The sequence below is a fragment of the Melopsittacus undulatus genome, chromosome 1, assembly GCF_012275295.1.
Source record: "Melopsittacus undulatus isolate bMelUnd1 chromosome 1, bMelUnd1.mat.Z, whole genome shotgun sequence".
In the NCBI taxonomy this organism is placed as follows: domain Eukaryota; kingdom Metazoa; phylum Chordata; class Aves; order Psittaciformes; family Psittaculidae; genus Melopsittacus; species Melopsittacus undulatus.
In genome coordinates this window covers 70,905,823-70,921,778 of record NC_047527.1, presented here as the reverse complement: position 1 = coordinate 70,921,778, position 15,956 = coordinate 70,905,823, and the positions used below count along the sequence as shown (strand labels likewise).

At 40.5% G+C, this 15,956-nt stretch overlaps 1 protein-coding gene across 2 annotated transcripts in view; it reads right to left on the bottom strand.

Moving 5' to 3' along the window:
- GRB10 (growth factor receptor bound protein 10) overlaps window positions 1-15,956 on the bottom strand; it is a 147,000-nt gene that overhangs the window by 42,177 nt on the left and 88,867 nt on the right. For both annotated transcript variants that reach the window (XR_004549616.1, XM_034062829.1), the window contains exons 4-5: window positions 13,981-14,197; window positions 11,044-11,185 (exon numbers count right to left, since the gene is read on the bottom strand). Coding sequence is in view for 1 of the 2 variants with exons in the window: in XM_034062829.1 (XP_033918720.1) it covers window positions 11,044-11,185; window positions 13,981-14,197 (359 nt within the window). In the remaining variant the exon portion in view is untranslated. The remainder of the gene's footprint in view (window positions 1-11,043; window positions 11,186-13,980; window positions 14,198-15,956) is intronic.

Here is a 15,956-nt window from a genome sequence, read left to right as displayed (position 1 = left end):
ATGGTCAAACATAAGGATAATTAAACAAAACGTGAAATGCAATTACTTCCCAAGGTAGCACCTGACATCACCATTTTTAACATGAAGCAAGTAGATTCACAGACCTGAAGAGGTCCATAAGCAGGACAGTAAAAGATTGAGATTACCATGTCTTCCTCAAATTAATCTGATAGCAGGTGCCAAATTAAACCCAACTCTTTGCTAGAGTCTGTGTACAGCTTTGACAATGAGTCCAAACCTCTGCAGATCCAAACATTCATGGTAGAAAGTCAGACACAAAAAAGTAAAGATTATCTTCAGCAAAAAGATACTAGATTCAGTATCCTCCTCCAAAGTTGAAGATTTTCAGCTTCACTTTTTGCAAGCTGAGATTCAAGAAAGGACTGCCTACAGCTGGGAAAAACAGCTATGCTGGATATGTTCATTAATCTATATGCCACCTTTGAGCAGCAGCAAAAAAAGCCACTGCACAGCAAATAATATAAACAGTATGGTCATTCCTACTGCTTATCTGTTGTACATAAAGTCTTCCAAGTTTGTGTTGCATTAATGAGATCAATACAGGTACTTAATTCCAGATACTGGTAGTTCAGCTGCAGCACACAAACTTAACTTGTGATCATGTTATGCAAAGGCAAATTTGTCCTTCCCAAACACTTTATCATGGTTGTAGTGAAAAAGAAGCCTCACTCAGCATAAAGAAATATGCTTCAACCTTTCAAAAGATTTGCTAAGTCATTGCAAGAAAACTGGCCTTAGCACCAACAGAAGTGGTTTTGTACACAAATAATAGAAGTCCTTTTATATCAGGGTCAGAGTTCTGCACTGACACACAAATCTAAGCCAAGCCAGCTGAGCTCATAAACTCAAATTTTAGCTATCTTCTCTTCAAACATTTTAATATATTTCTTGAACTCAGTGAAATTGTACTGGCTTGAAATTCTATTTCAATATCGTCACATAGTTTGAGAGAAAAAAAAATAAATCAGCCTTTACTTCCCTACATTTACAGATTTCAAAATACAGTAACAAAGCAGTCCACCAAGAAAAGGGACTAATTCATCTGCACTCCACCAGTCCTCATCCTCATCGCCCCCAAGTTGAACCTCCAGATACTTTGCAGTTTTATACATTCATTAAAGACATAACTATAATAGAGAGAAACTCAATTGCGTAGAAAGCAGTGGTTGCTGCAAACTCCTAAAGGAATGCAGTCACTGTGAAAAATGTCTGGCACTATAAACACTTATTTAGTATTATTTTTGCTGGGATTTTATTAGGGTCTCCCCTTCCTTAATGGCTGCTATTTGAATGTAGGGCAATTAACACTTCCAAGACTCTGGCTTAGGGGAAAAACAAGCCCTTTGTATGCACATCAGCCTCAACCATTTTGCTAGATAAGAATCAGTTCACCACCACAGCTTTTTTCAACTGCATCTTAGAGAAGGCTTGAGAAAGAGGCAAAGAGGAGAAACTGATGTGAGTGTATTTACAGTGCTGTAGAATTTATTTCACCATCTTCAGAACTACTAGAATATTCCTTTATTTAAGGGATAAAAGTAACACACAGAAACCTTTCTATAAAGTTCATTCAGCTTTTTCACTTTAATGGTTTCACATCGACATTGGAGTCTTTCAGCTGAGATCCCTTTGGACATCTGCTGGATGGATTAACTGCATTAACTGCTAGAGACACTCAAAGCCAGTATCTGCTGCACAGGAACTTTCCCTACCCACTGAAAGACTCCACCATGACCTTGCCCTGTCTCACTTGTTGCAGAATATCTTGCTATAGTTTAAATCCTAAAGGCTTCTTCTAGACAAAAAGTGACTTCTGGGTATTGCCCAAGCACTACTGCATGCACATAAGAGAGGGCAAGTCACAATGAAACCTTACAGAAACAGAAGCTAGCACAACCCTGAGCAGAGCACAAAGTTAATTTCTTGTTAGCCAGATCGGCTTGAAGTTCCTCTGTATTGCTTGAAGTGTTGCAATTAAGTACTGCTCTAAGTTATGCCTAATTAGCCTGTAAGCAAATGCTCATTTGTAACTTGCATGCAGTGTAACGCAGAACTAAATGTTCACTGAGAGCAAAGGGAAATTATACTGAAGGCACATTTGCACAAATATAGTTGGCTGCCTCCTGATTTTCCCTTAATATTTTCTAGGATATTAATAAGAAGAAATGTGTCACACTGTACAAATTATTAGATAGATACGATCCCTGTCCCTGGAGCTGTATGTGATGCTCTCCTGTACCCCCAGCTAACGAGAACTCTGCTCCTGTTGGAATTACAGCCTCTCTCTAAAACAATAAGAGATTTGGGATTTAGATTACCTTTTTCATCTGTGCAGTTTAAAAAAAAAACAAAACACAAAACCAACCCCATTCCCCCAACCAAAACACCCCAATAGACAAGGATGTAAATCATGATGGATATGTATTACAGAATCATAGAATGGTTGGGGTTGGAAGGGACCCCTGGAGATTACCTAATCCAAACCTGCTGCAGGTTCACCTAGAGCAGGCTGCACAGGATTGCATTCAGATGGGTTTTGAGTATGTCCATAGAAGACCACACCACAACCTCTCTGGGAAGCCTGCTCCAGTGCTCTGCCACCCTCCAAGTAAAGAAGTTTTTCCTCATATTAATGGAACTTGCCAACAGGCCTGCAACTAGACCGCACTGCTGATCAGATGATCTTTATATATTCAACGCCTATTTCTTTTCAAGCTGCTCCACAAATCCATTGCAGTGTGTGCAACAGTACTGCAAGCAATCTTTCAATCTTCTATATATATTTTAATACACACACACACAGATATGCTTGAATCACTTAAACATAACACTATTCTGGAGTTTGGGACAGAAAATGCAGCAGGTATTTTTCAGTGCTAAAACTGTGTACCTGATATCAACACTTATCTAAGACCTTATCTATACCTTGTTCTATGTAACTGAATACCTGGGGAACAAAATCGCTGCCAACATCTGTAAAGCTATTTATAACGTCTGGAAATACTGTGGTTGGCTTGCTTTCAGTGGATTTTAGTAAGCAGTAGGGAAAATAAAGTGTGACCAGCAACAGTATGACAAATAAGTTACTTCAGAGTAATTAACTGCTCTTAACAGTTTACAGGCAAGGACAAGCTCAAAATTGACTCACAGAAGCCCGAGGGTAAATTGTCTGTAAAATTAAATCTTGGTGGTTTACTATCAGGACACTGTTGTTTAGCTTAGAATACTCTTTTCCATAATGTTTTTACAGGGTTTTTTTAAGTAGCGTTTTTTCCTTAGGGATGGCTTGTTCCAATTCTTGTTACATATTCTGGCAAGCATAGTAGGGAAAAGCGATTTTTAAAAGGTGAACCTAAAAGGTGAGAGAAGGAACATGTGCAAGGTCACCATATGGTGAGGCAGCCAACATTCCCCTGTGGTTGGAGGGTGCAGACATTGCTCCTGGCACTCAAAGCCCTCCCTTGAGCTTGATGCTAGGGCCTTCTCTGCCTGCAGAGCACGCTTCAGTGAGTGTGATGCCTCCTGCAGTGGCATCAACCACTGGGCAAGCATGAGGCATAGGTGGGGATGATGTTCTCAGATGCCCGGAAGGGCAGCGCACATCACTGACATTGGGTGTGTGCATGGTAAAGTGGTGTCCTCATAGTCCATATCTAAGTATCCCAAAAAGCAGAATAGTTCATTACTTTGGCCAGACAAGGGCTCAGCTAGGCAGATAAAAGGGGTGGCTGGAAAGATCTAGGTTCTTTGAAGTGGCCCCTGTTTGGTGAGGCACAAAACCAGCTTGTAAAGGTCTCTCCCACTTTTACTCCTTTCTAAACCCTTGCAGAATAGTTTTTGCTTTGCTGATAATAAAATTTCACTGGTAATAAGTCTGCTGAGATAAAGCTGCTTGAAAACAGCAAAACAAAACAAAAAACATCCAGTGTTCAGTGGGATCTCTCATCCAAACCCTCAGCTGATAGTCAATCCATTTGCTTCCAACTGCCATTCCTCAGCAACTGGAGAAAAACAACCACTTATGGCATGCGGCATAATGAAGGTATTTCCAGCTCTGTTGCTTCCTGAAATGCAGAAGAAACCAGCTCCAGTAACCTTGGCAGCAGCAGGGTCTACCACTGGAGAGAACACGCCATCCTAATGCCAACAGAGAAACATGACATGTAGCTTTTATGAATCAGTGATGGCTTGCCTTTTAACAAGTCCAGATTAAATTCTCTTTTATACACGTTTTATAAATGATGTTCAGATTACAGCCAGGCTGAAGCAAAGATTAAAGGTACTTACATTAATTAAACAAAATCACTTTTTAGTACAGTAATTCTGCACTCCTAGTAGGAGAAAGAATAATACAATAAGAATTTGATAGCAGTAAGAAGACTATAAATCAAGAGCACAGAGAATTGAAACTCATCCCATAATGATTTAATTAACTCAGCAGTATTCTTCTAATGCAAAAGCATTATTAAATTCCAACTAACGCCCCCTCTGTTTAGGAAATGGAACAAAATCCTATCTGCAAGCTCTGGAGCAATGCATAAACATCCTGTTACCACTCCAATGAACTTGCAAGTTCATTCTTCCCCTGTGCATCCACACACAAACACCACCTAAGTGAAGATGGACATTTCGAACAGATTTCCACTTTAAATGTGGGCATGGTTCACTGCCCAGGTAATTACAGCAAGTCCAAAGTAGCCTTTTTCTAACTGTGAGTAAACAGCATTACTCCTGATATTTAAGCAACCACTGTGCTGATGGTCTGGAAATGAACAAACTAAACACTGGCTTTGCCTTCCATCCCTAGAAGCAGATGCCAGCAAGCAAGCAAAAAATCTGACATCTTCCCAGTCCTGCACTTTGCATGTCCACAGCATCCATTGGGGCATCACCTTCAGCTCAGCTATAGGTGTTGGCATAGCTCGGGAAGGGCTGCCTCAGCTCTCTCCTCAAAGGACCTTGCGGTCAATTCGCCTGCTCATTGCTGGCAACAACATGGTGCCCCAAGGTCACGTAAGATACACAGCAGGGTCTCTAACCTATGAGCTGGTGCTTTCTTGCATCTGTCCTACTGGGTAGCAGAGGCCTAAAGCTGATCTGAACACACACCTCGAGTCCAGACAGCACAGACAGCAAGGAGAGCTGAGACTCGGCACAGCCATTCCCACTATGCTGAGCAACTCCTTAAAGGCTATCAGTATAAAATTATTAGACCTCTGATTCATCTTAATCCTTCACTTATGGTATAACTGCAATCACTCAATACAGTTCTGGGGTTTTTATTCCCTACTGCACTGATGTTTACACCCAAACCCACTCCTGCCCGCTTCACCAGACATAGACAGAACTAGACTTTCTCTCGTTACATTTTCCTGTTTTCCCCTGCATTCTGTCAATTCCTGAGCAAAGCACAGAACAGCTAAATTATATTCTCATCATGCCATTAATTAATTATAATGCAAGTAATGTTGCACAACAAAAATGTATAAGGCAACACAGATGCACGCACAAAAATCCAGTGTGAACACACGAATGCACTGCTACTGCAGCATACACTACAGACTGCTCAGTATTTACACAAGGGATCCTAAAGGTTAACTGCAATGGCATTACTACTGTAAAACAGCTCTTTACAACAACTGCAAGCATTAACGTGTGGCTGAACACTCAGCAGGTCCACCAGCACGTGTGCAGCAGGGCATGTTTGGGTCAGGCTGGTCCCATCCTAGAGTGTGTGCCAGACCACCCTTGGCTGGGCAATGCGTCCCCTGGCACACTGCCGCTGGTCCTGACCACGCAGCCCTCCTCCCAGCACACTCCCACTGCCGGAGCATCACTTATGGGTGGGGAGCCAAAATGCTCCTGGGAGCGGGGCCAGGTTTGTGTCATTAAAAACAAAAACTCTCAACTAATAGCATACTTCTGGGTTTGAGTGTGAGATGCCCTTAATATTTCCAGTAATTCATGGAGGGACTGTAACTACTGTTCTGGTACTTTCCAAAAGCAAGAACAAACAGACTCGTCACTTTCTACCACCAAGCTTCTCGCTGTAACAGGTGTGAGGAATGAGAAACAGAAGCTTTGACTCTGTGCTGGCAGACCATATGAGGGGCTCAAGCTGAAAAGCCTGCAGCCCCACCGACTGCCCAGCACGAACAGTACTGAGGACTGCCTTTAGCTTAGTCCAGCAGACTCATTAGTTTTCAGGCATTTGTTACTCTCTTCTTCAGTCACAGGCAAATGAAACTTGTGAGCTCACCCCTGCTGATTTCTTCAGGGATAACAGGACAACATGCCTACATGACACAGAGGACAAGATCACAAGTAATGCAACTTTCCTACACTGTTCATCAAATTCACTTCATTTAGTTTGGGAAACTGTTACTTCTCCAAACAAGAAAGGGGCACCCAGGGGAGTGCAAGGCCTGTCTTCACACAGTGTGATCACAGCCCTTCAACAGCTGCTTGATCTTTCCCAATTTTTCCAGACACAATCACAACTTTCTTAGAAAAAAAAGGCATCAAACAAGCCTTAGAGCAACCTACATATGATTTATTTATATAGCTTAAGAGTCTTGCTTTAAAGAAAGATTTGAGAGAAACATCATGTATCATGGGAAATACCCATGAAAACCAGTATTTTAAAGTTGGGCCAAAGGGACTGCCTGGTCCTTGACCTAAGGAATTGTCCAGATAACTCAGTCACAGCATTTAAACTGTTCAGAGAAAGTAAAGTTTTGTTGGCACAATCTGATGGCATTTTTAATTTTCATAATGTTTTGTTGCTAAAGATTATTCAGCTGCAGTATTAAGAACAAACTTTGCTGCCACACATGCAAAATCCAACTTGGTACATCAAGTTTTCCTTGTGCAAAAGTTTGTATTTTCACACAGCTTTTCTTTTAGAAATCAACATCCTTGTCTCCAGAAGAGCCAGCATAAAAGTTTTACGGGAAGAAAAGAAAAACAACCAAAAAGTGCATCATAACATGTAATTAAAACAATTAAAACTAAGAAGTCTGTTTACAAGAGTTCCCTTGAAGGGTAACTAAATCTGGAAAAAAGAATGGCATGAATTCATACCCGTTTGTGACTTTAATTTGCTAGAAAAAAGTAAATAATTTTGGTCCATCAAACTGTTCTTTGGAAGTTTGCCTGGGCTGTATAGAGGGGGGATGTGAGAAATTTGCCCTATTTTTACAGTTGAAAGCTTCATTGACTCGCACAAGATACTTTAGCCTAATATCCTGTGGCACTGCAGTGACCTACATGTAATTATTGCATGCTTTTTCCAAAATATTTGTACACAACCAGAAATTATAACCTAAGTTACCAACCAGTTCTTAGTTTATACCAGCAACACAAAGATGGACTTCAATTAGTGGTAACCTAGCTGTCTGATGTTTTTAGCAATCTTTTGGACAAATGTTTGGTCTTGGTTTGGTGTAATTTTCTGGTTCCCATTTTTCTTAGACAAACATATTTATCCTCTTAAGTAAATGATGTTTTAAAAACTTTCAGCTGTCCCTTCTCCCAGCCCACCATCACTGTACCCCTCAAACACAGGGTGATCTCCTGTTTCTATGTGTGCATGTGTTTTACGAGCAAAGACGTGGGGAGATGAGAGAGGAGAAAAAAATATCACATGGTGTTGCAATGTCCCATGATATCACCCCAAAAATGACCTTCCTGCTCCTACCTTTAACCTGCCCATCCCAGCATCAAAAATGGAGCACGCACATGCTCACAGACATCTGCTGAAGTTTCTAATGGTCAGGTTCCATAACAAGAGGCAGATGGTGGTACTTAGAGGACAGAGAGGCACATGATGAAGGAGGAAACACAAGTATGTACTGATCAGGTAGCTCCTCTCCCATCATTCTCCTGATGAAGCTTACGGACAACACCGTTCTCAGCTAAAGAACTTTAGAGGTTTTTGGCAGCTACTGCTTCAAGGGTCATGCTTTCTCCAAACTCAAGACATCGGCAGTGTCTCATCCCACCACCAGCTGAAGTAGCTACTGACTCAACAGCACAGCTAGTTGGTACTTCTGTCTAATGTACTCACCAGCTGGTTGACTACATTACTAAAGCTTCAGTGGTGCCAATTTACAGAACCATGTGCTGTTCACTATCAACAGGTCAACATCTAACATTCTCACTTCAGAGCTTAACCCAAAGTGGGCTCTTTCCACCTGCAGAACTCTAAGAAAATCAGCACTGAACTCCAAAGAGGCATGTTCAAGCCATTTCTTAACCTCTGCCACCAGATGTGTATGGGCACACAGCCATATCAGCCCAGACCATGGCACTGTAGAGGTTGCTCAGTGCATGATAGCCTTTGAAATATAACCTAAAAGTTGAGTTATTTTTCTTCTAAGTCTTCTACTGCTGAATTATGTGTCAGTTATTTGACCTGCCTGTTGGCTAAAAAAAAAAAAAGATAAAAATAAAATGTAGTATCTACAAAAATTTTTTTAATTTAGGTTTTCTTCCATAACAGGGAATATTATCCAGAGTCAAATAAGAAAAATCTGCAATGACTTCGATCAGCCTAACATTCCAGCTTTACCTCCCAGATAGATATTGATGCTGCCATTAAATGACTATCCCATTTGCCTACATGTGTTTTTAGTTTTGTGCTAGTACAGAAGACCCATTATTTCTCACTGTTCTCTGTCTTCTGGGGAGCAGCTGTGATGCGTTCCTGCAGCCATCAAGCTTTAAAAGCAGTATTCACTGCCTGACTGGCAGCAGAGCTAGAGGTGGCATACTGCTTTCTGCTGTGGTGAAATCAGTACAATTACCCAACAGCTCTCAGAAAATATAGTATATAAAAAAATATTCCAAATGTATGCACTTTTTGAAGCAAGATAAAGAAAATGCTTCATCATGAGAAAACAAAGCAACCCACCTACTGAAAAAATAAGGTTTACTGCAGCACTGTTTTACTGCTTTTACTTTTCTTTGCTGAGCCAAGAAAGAGCACGAAATAAATGCAGAGCACTGCGTAAGCAATGTTACAAACCCGTTGTTAAAAACGTGGTGGAATGCTCTATAGCTGGTAGTGTTCGACATCAGGCTGGACAGAGCCTTGGCTGACATGGTCTTACGTGAGGTGTCCCTGCCCACGGCAGGGGGGTTGGAACTTGATGATGCTAGGGTCCTTTCCAACCAATTCTACAATTTCATGAAGAAAATTCACAAGAAATATGAGGAAAAGAACACTTTCCTATCCTTCCCTCACACTGAGCCAGAGTTTCTCATCTGCTCCCAATTAGTCAATAAACTGAAATGAACAATATATGTGCATCTACAGAAGAAGCCACTGCTGTCCAACAAGCTTTATTTCCTCATCTTGTATCCTAAAATGCTTTACCACTACAATGGATTGCTTTTGATTAAAAATTTCAGCAGCAAGCATATCTACACGGTATTTATTTCAATTTAGGCTTTCAGAAAGCTTGTCAAAATTTTCTATTTTAAAATTAGGTAGACTAATTTAAAAAGTAAAACTTAGGGGAAAAGACCAACTTTTATTCTGTCTTCATAGCCATCTTCTTATTTCCTATATACATTAAAAGATTGTTTACTTGTATTAATGTGCTGCTAACCACTAGTTTCTAAATTCCATCAAAAACTGATGCACAGATCACCTAAGAGCTTTTAAGGCTTTACAGAGAGATCTTTATGGTGGCTTGGTTAATTTTATTAAGGCGTAAAGCTAAAAGGCAAAGAGTTCCTGAAACTTGAGTATACTTGGAAAGGTAAACAAAGGTAGATCAGAGCTTCAGTTTGTCTCAGAAAGGCAGCTTATGCTGTTGTCCTGATGGCAAGTGCCAGGAGGCAGAACTGCCCCTTGTTTTGTCTCTGGAGTCAGATTAGCACTGCTTGGGCAGAACAGTCTCTCTGCTTTAGCCAGCACCCAGACCTCTGATGAGCTCCTGCTGAATTCCCAACAGGATGATTCTAATTTTCCTCTACAGCATTCTTCAGTTATCTGTTTTGTACGTATAAAAAAATACAGTAAAACCAATGAAGATGCACTGTGTCTTTCAAGAAAACAGACAGCTGTTTATGGCAATGTAAAGCAATACAGAGGATGCAAAGGCATACATCAGTTTACTGTGCGTAGCTTAGCTGTGCACCCAAACCCCTTTATCAGTCAGAGCAGATGCAGGAGCTAGTTACAAACTAATTGAGCATTGATACAGAACACCATCCTATTTTTGGATACTCACAGAACTGTTCTAAGCCAATAATCAGTAAGAGCAACCCATCTTTTCATCCCATGCAAGTCAGCATGGTTTACAAAATACAGGTTTTTTGAGCCAAGCTTTAGTCTTTAAATGTGCTCAAGGACTGACACAAAATAGGTGGTTGGTTGTTTCTCAGAAAGTGGAATAGGACAGAAGAAAAACTGCAGTGTCACTGAGGTTATCGCTCTGGACCACTTGAGAGCTCAGTCTGTGCTGTCTTCACTGCCAAGAAGCCAGAGAGCCACTCAACCAAGCTTTCCATGGAACAGTACTCCGTTTAAATCCCATTATAAAGAGCTGTGCCTAGTTACATGCTCTAATAACATTACTTTGTTTTTTGAGCAGCTTCATAAAAACAGAAAAATGAAGCAGCACCATGTGCTTAAACAGCTGTTCAGTATTTTTGTGGCACCTAGAATATGCAGTATAACATGCACAAATCCTCCTCCAACTCTTAGCTACTTAACTTGACTTTGAATTAGTAAGTCATTACTTAACAAAATCCAAAAGATATTAGGCATTACCGCTTCATTCACAATGTGCACACATCTGAAACAAGACTTGATTCAGTTTTACACTTCATTCTTACAAGCCTTTTAAAAAAAGGACTGAAGCCTATTTGAAGACACTCTCCCAGCCAGTGCTGCCCTACTCACAGACAGTATTTCTACTTATCTTGAAACTCTCTTTCTACCTTCAGAATGAAATAATCCACTCCTGGTCTGAAAATGAATGATGATCCAAAGCTTTGTCCCATACTCACATGCTTACTAGCGGGTTGACCCTGAGGTAAAGATCCAGAGGCCAGCACTGGAGAGCTTGCAGGGCTACAAAGTTCTGGGAAAGGATTTGGGATGGCCGGCAAAGATGATGTTCTGAATTGCTGTTCTTCTTCTTGAAGGCGCCTATAAACACAGAAGCACTAAGCATTAAGAGGAGCAAACTGGCATCACTAGACCTGGATCTCCTGCCCCACTATTTATAATAATGATACTAAGGAAAAAGAACCAAAATCTTTTTCTAAGCAACTACTATACACTTAGAGCAACTGCAAGCTCAGAGGAGCTAACTGCATGTTAAAAATGACCAACCTGGCATCTATTTTTTTGTTGGTTATAACTTGATTAGCTGGGTGTGTAACTGAGGTAACTATACAAATAAATAGAAATATCTGTCTGTACTCGCTGTTGTAAGTACTAGCTGACAAGCTTAAGCTCTGTGTGCCATAAAGTCAGTTAAGCTCTTCCAAACTAATGTGAAAGAGGAGAGCACAATGGCATTCACTTGGAGCCAAATTCCATGTAGATCTGTGAACGAAGGTGTATACCTCTAAAATCTCTAAGCTGAGACTGAAACCAATATCGTCACCTCATTACAATACCAGATTCCATCTCCAGGCAACCTGGCATTTCCTAGTGGAAATGCAAAGACTCAGCTGAGCAATAAACTGCAATTACACCCTCCCATCTTATGCTAGTTGCACAGTTACAGTTCAGATGAGTTAGTATCTCCCGAGATACACCACATGATTCAACACAGGACCAACAGACCTTCAATCTCCAGTTTACAGCACACTTGCACTGCCTACATCAATGAAAGGAAAACTAAAGCCTACCAGTTGCCACAGAAAAGCTTGAAAACATGCAAGACCTACTCATGACCACACAGACCGCTTTAGGGTTTCCTACCGTCGGGGCACTACCACTGAAGATGTACTCAGTCACCTAGGTGACTCTGCAGCACGCTGGCCTGCCAACGCCTTTGCAGAACGCACCATCTAGTGGCAACCGTGGAAGTTTCCAGAGACAGCCCACTACTGACTGCTGGGTCTGAAATGCTGGATCATTAAAAACCCAACCTGCTCTCATTTTTCCCATGGCTTTTCTTAACAGAGCTGCTCGGGAGACAACTACCGGGTTTGCCTGTGGCAGCGCATCCCACCCTGGGCACGCTCACTGTCTCTGTCTGTACCAGAACATGGGGGCTGAGGAGAATAACGACTCGGAAACCTGCTCTGCAGGTAACTATCCTGCAATTTAGCTGCCTTGGTGTTCCTCCATAAATGAGCCTTGCTGATTTGGGTTGGTTTTGGGGTTTTTTTGCTATAAATAGCAGGTTCTGACCATAAGTATGAGCCATACAAACAACTACTTGACCTGTTTGATTTTTTTTTTTGTGCTTACCATGTGTGCACTTCCCTACAGCACAGGGTAAAGGGCAGTGTAATACTTCTTCGACCCAGCAGACTTGTATCAGCAGCTCTGCTCTGCAAGTTTCTGACCAACCTCCATTATAAGAAGTGGAACTACGGGCACTGCAATATTTGAAAGCTGTAGTTTTCTCAAAATGGGAATTCACTATGCTTCACTCTGTTCTGCCTGTACTGCTGCAGTGCATCGTTTACCTCATGACTGATACACATATGAAACTGCGCTCTTAAGAGAATTACCACAGTCAACAATTCTTTCATAGACCCCGCTCTATGGAGGTCGAGATAACGCTGAGCAAAAGTCCATTACTTTTTTAATGGTAAACACACGATGTTCTTGTGCATATGAAAGTACAAGAGTTCAGAAAGGCCGAGTGTTCTCAAAAAAGAGCTGCTGAGTTTTGAAATGCCACAAATAGTTTAAATGAAGTGCTTTGATTGAGATATTTACAAAACATTGACAGTTATAGTGCTCTAGAGAGTGCATTTTCTAGTTACAGCCCTATTCAAAGTTAAATATGAAATACTTGTAAAAACGATTGCATCATTAGCTGACTTGGTTGTATTGCAGTTACTCCATACTACACATTCATACAGAAAAACTGACTGTCTTAAGAATACCATTTCTATAGGAAATACATTAGGATAAAGAATCAGAAGCAACCCTTTCCACATCTGTGATTTTTCTTCTATTATTATTACTTTTAATTTCTTTTGGAGAAGACACTGTTAACAAGAAGGAAAGGAACACTCCAAATCTGTGATTCAGGCATTTACCTACTCATGTTGATAGGTGCTCCTTTCCTCCTACTGCCTAAAAAGAAGATTTTAAGAATGTCAGCATCACCTACCGACACTCTCATCACTACCAAGAGTATTCCACTTGAACCCTAAATTCAAGACCCCATCCTGACAATACGACTCACATACTGCACGACTCAGGTGAAAGACCTAAAAGTGCTCTAGGGAGAACACTTAAGTAAATGTGACGGGCTCCTCATTTGTTTGTCTCAGACCAGTCAGGAAACCTCTACAAAGCAAGGGTTTTTTTTGTATATCAAAACTACCTGAATGTGCCCTCTTCGATCTTACATTTTATAAAACCAAGCAGGTGTCAGTAGGCACCATACCTGAGAGAACAGTTATAAAAAGTTTGAAAATAAATCTTAATATGGATATAATTTTTGCAATTAATAAAATAACATACAATTTGTACAATAGATCTGTACAAATGGTACATTTCTACACACCCGCTACTACAGATACATCAAACTTGATTAAAAACAAGGACGGAAAGGTGACATTTTTTAATTTTACACAGTACATTGAATATCTATGTCCTTCACCTAGCTGGTATATCATTTTTCCTATGCAAAAGTCCAGTCTAACACTACTCTGCTCCTAAGAAAGTTGATCTATTTTAAAACTTAGTTCTTTCAAAGCTAGATCAAGACAAGTTTAACAAAAAATAGGCAAGTCCCTTGTTCTTACCTTACTGCCATAATGCGCACTGGCTGAGACCGCTGCACCTTCTGCCTTGGAGACACGGGCTGCAGTCCACCTGATCCTGAAGATGGCAACTGACTGCGGCTGAGTTGACCATTGTGAAGGAGCGGAGTGGTTTCCGACTGCATACTGCATGTAGAGTATAAACTTTCAAATGAGGAATTCATGTCATTTACCAGAGCTTCTAGGTCCACATCGTCATCTGAAAGACAAAATGAAGGCAGTGTGACACATTTGGAAATCCCAGATAAAGAAGTCTGGAAAGACCAAAGACTAAGTTTATATAAAGTTATACACAGTCTTATATGTTGAAAGTACAATTTATTTTTTTTTAACTGCAGAAATTGATTTATTTTAGAGCAGAAATGGCGGAGATTTGTCTTCCTTGGTGAAAAGCTACTGGCACAGAATGAAGTATTCCTACTATAGTATTTACTATATAGATATACACATTATATATATCAATATATATGTAAATCACTAAAATTTGGTGGGATTTTTAGTAATGTCAACGCTAATGTGAAACCACTTTTTTACTGATAAACCGACATACATTTCAAAAGTATATCACTTACAAGTACCTCAGTGCAGCTTGTCAATCTATCAAGTTCAGACTGTCACACACTGTAATAAACACTTTGCAAGATCCAGTAATTTAGAAGAAAAAACAAGGCAATATTGCAGAAGTCAATAGGTGGAAGAAGAAACACTCCTCTGCTGTGCGCATTGGAAGGCGATCATTATAGTTTGCTAAAAATCCCTTCTGTATTTCTGCATATTTTTGTGATACAGGAGTATTAACGATCATAATTACTCTGCAAGAAAACAGAACTCCATGAGCCCTTTGCACTAACCACTCTCTGAACTCCTATTGCAGAGCACTGTAATTACTCCCTAGCCACAAGTTACGTCACTCCCTATCAGGAGTTCAGCGGGCTGACGAACACACACATTGATATCTGCTTCTGGTTACTGCACAGCCACTGCCTGAACAGATACTTCAGACCAAATAGAACTCTGAACATCCAAAAATATGCCCTTATTTTCCAGCCATATCAATTGGACTGGTAAAAATATACCACTGCTGTCTGAAAACGTTGAATCTCACAACTCTTCATGACACAAATGGAAAGCAGATCCAAGCAATGGAGCCAGCAAATATCTACACAGCGCTGTGCAGTTAAAAGAAGCTTTTCACTCCAAATATTTTGATATCTATACTCTTGCCATGTTTTCTAGGTAAATTACCACCATTTAGCTTGCAACCACCTAGAATACTTTAAGATACCATGAACAATTTGGTATCAATTGATTTAATTTGGTATCAATATCACCTTCCTTGATGATATAATCTGAAACAGCACCACTCAGTTTCTGTCCACCATCAACACACCTCTATAACTACAAAGGAATGAGGAACGTTGCATTTACACAGCAACTGATTTGGACCTTGACAATCCCAGTTTTCTATGTTGGATGAATCAAAGATCTGCTCAGACTTAAACAGATGCTGGTCATGTCCCTACATCTGAGCGCTATTAAATGACTTGAAATACTACATTCCTCACTGAAAGGCAGAAGGCCTTTACCAAAGTAAAAACCAGGTAGTCTTCCCTGGAAACACGCAGGATTTTGAGGTTTGAACATGTGTTAAAAACCCATCAACCCACAAACAGGTTTCTTTCTTTCATTTCTGTATGGTTATTTCCCTCAGTCTCGGTACTTAACAGCTACTACCCTAGCACTAAGACTCACCTTCACTACACACCGACTTCTTTGTCTATCAGCCAGTTCATGCATTTTCAGTAATCTAGACTTTGCTTTGCTTGGACAAAGTCTACAGTAATTTTCCTGCTATTTTCAGGGATCTCAAGACAGAGTTGCAATTTAAATTTCATTCCATCCTCCAGATTCTTATTGTATTTGGAGAGGACATATTGAAAACACTTCTTGAGCAATCA